Here is a 1,632-nt window from a genome sequence, read left to right as displayed (position 1 = left end):
TGCCACTACTAGCCATTCCTCCGTTTAATGGTGCGGCGGTCAGCAGCAAGCCTCTTGCTTTAATATTCTGGTGTGGTTACCTTTGCTGGCAAATTAGCATCGTGGTAAGATTCTACAGCAACCCAACTATGGCATCACGAGATAAGGTTGTTAGAGTGCGCGAGACCCAGTGATCCTCTATGGGCTGCATACATCCAAGAATTGTACAACAAACGTATAGTAGACATTCTTACCTGCCCAACGTTCAAACAATCTCGGATGCACCTACCTTTCTATTTCAATCTCAGCAGAGGTTTTGACTGGTACAGGAACATGAGTTAAAGCGTGGCAGCCGCTGATAAAGGTTTGTCCCGGGACGTAGTTCTGTACTAAAAAAAAAGGGAGAAGAATGCATGGACTCCTGTAGTAACAACAAACCACAGCCTTCAGAAAGGATAGCATGCAATAGCCAAAGTAGCGAGAGCCAGATAGGGACTATGGACAAAATCTAGGTTGGGAAAGATGCTGGAAGATTCCCTATTAGACACTCAGAGAAGTCCAAGCTTCTTCAACATCCAGGCACGTTTGGCACCTTTCATGGTTGCCCCATTCTTTTTGAGATATGCTTTGGTAACTGGGAGGCCTTTACAATCAGGATGCCCAGCGTGTTTCAGCCACGAAAATGGTGTCCTGTACATATCATCCAGAGCATTGACTTGGGCTCCGTTTTCCACCAAAACTTTCGTCGCATTGTAAGAGCCATACTCAGCAGCCCAGGAGAGAGGGGTACGTTTGTTTTGATCGCGATCGTCAATTGGCGCACCAATATCCAGAAGTCGTAAAAGAAGCTCAGTACAATCCCCCATAGCGGCATAATGAATCAGAGACCTCTTGAAAGGGCCCCTTGGGTTGCATATGCCCTCGGATTGGACCGATATGTGAGTTGCTTCGAGGAAAGCCATGATGTTCTCGTCCAGCGCATTCATCTGGATATTTTTGAGGCGCTTGAATTCACCATCCATGGTTGTGGTGGATTGAGAGGACATGGTCTTTACACACTTCGAAAAAGCCAAAGGCCAGGGTCGCGAGAGCCCATGACCAAGCTGGGGGATGATAGGCTATATAGTAATGGTGGGAGAGGATGTCCCATATCTCCCAAAGTATAAAATATGGATATGCTTTTTGCCATCAATGTGCTTTTTGGCGGGTTCTATTTCATTTTAGTGATGCAGGATGCTACTTGGATGCACAGGAGTAAAGTTCAAGGGCATTCTGTTGTATCAGTATGTGTTTCATGGCCTCGACAAAGTGCGGCTGCCCGCCGCAACATACAGTATGCAGCGGACTGTTGGGTTGAAGAGACGAAAAGGCTAACAAAAAGCCAGAGGCAACTCACCCGCACCGTGTTGTAGTGCCTCAGAAACATGAATTGGATCTTTCAACACAGTGTGTTGTGGGGACCAAGGCTGGGTCGGCCTACTTCCGGAACAAGACCGCCGACCACACACACGGCCTGATACGCCTCGTAATTGGATACATGGGTCCTCGGTTATGAATAGCATAGCTCTATCAGAATGGACAAAGACCAAGGTCGAAATCTATGGTTGTGCATTTCGCGCCCCGCGTTATCGTAGACGCGGCACATCACTTCGA

The 1,632-nt window shown here is 47.6% G+C and overlaps 1 protein-coding gene across 1 annotated transcript; it reads right to left on the bottom strand.

Annotated features, from left to right (window-relative positions):
- Positions 1-527: 527 nt before the first annotated feature.
- PENARI_c199G12017 (ankyrin repeat domain-containing protein) lies at positions 528-1,001 on the bottom strand (the record flags this gene model as incomplete). The annotated part of the gene is made up of 1 exon (XM_022638132.1): positions 528-1,001. One exon carries the CDS (start codon positions 999-1,001, stop codon positions 528-530), a length of 474 nt encoding a protein of 157 aa, XP_022482013.1.
- Positions 1,002-1,632: the final 631 nt, after the last annotated feature.

The sequence above is a fragment of the Penicillium arizonense genome (genome assembly GCF_001773325.1).
Source record: "Penicillium arizonense strain CBS 141311 chromosome Unknown PENARI_contig199, whole genome shotgun sequence".
NCBI lineage: Eukaryota > Fungi > Ascomycota > Eurotiomycetes > Eurotiales > Aspergillaceae > Penicillium > Penicillium arizonense.
Note: the sequence above shows the minus strand (reverse complement) of the source record. Positions and strands in the feature narration are given on the sequence as shown.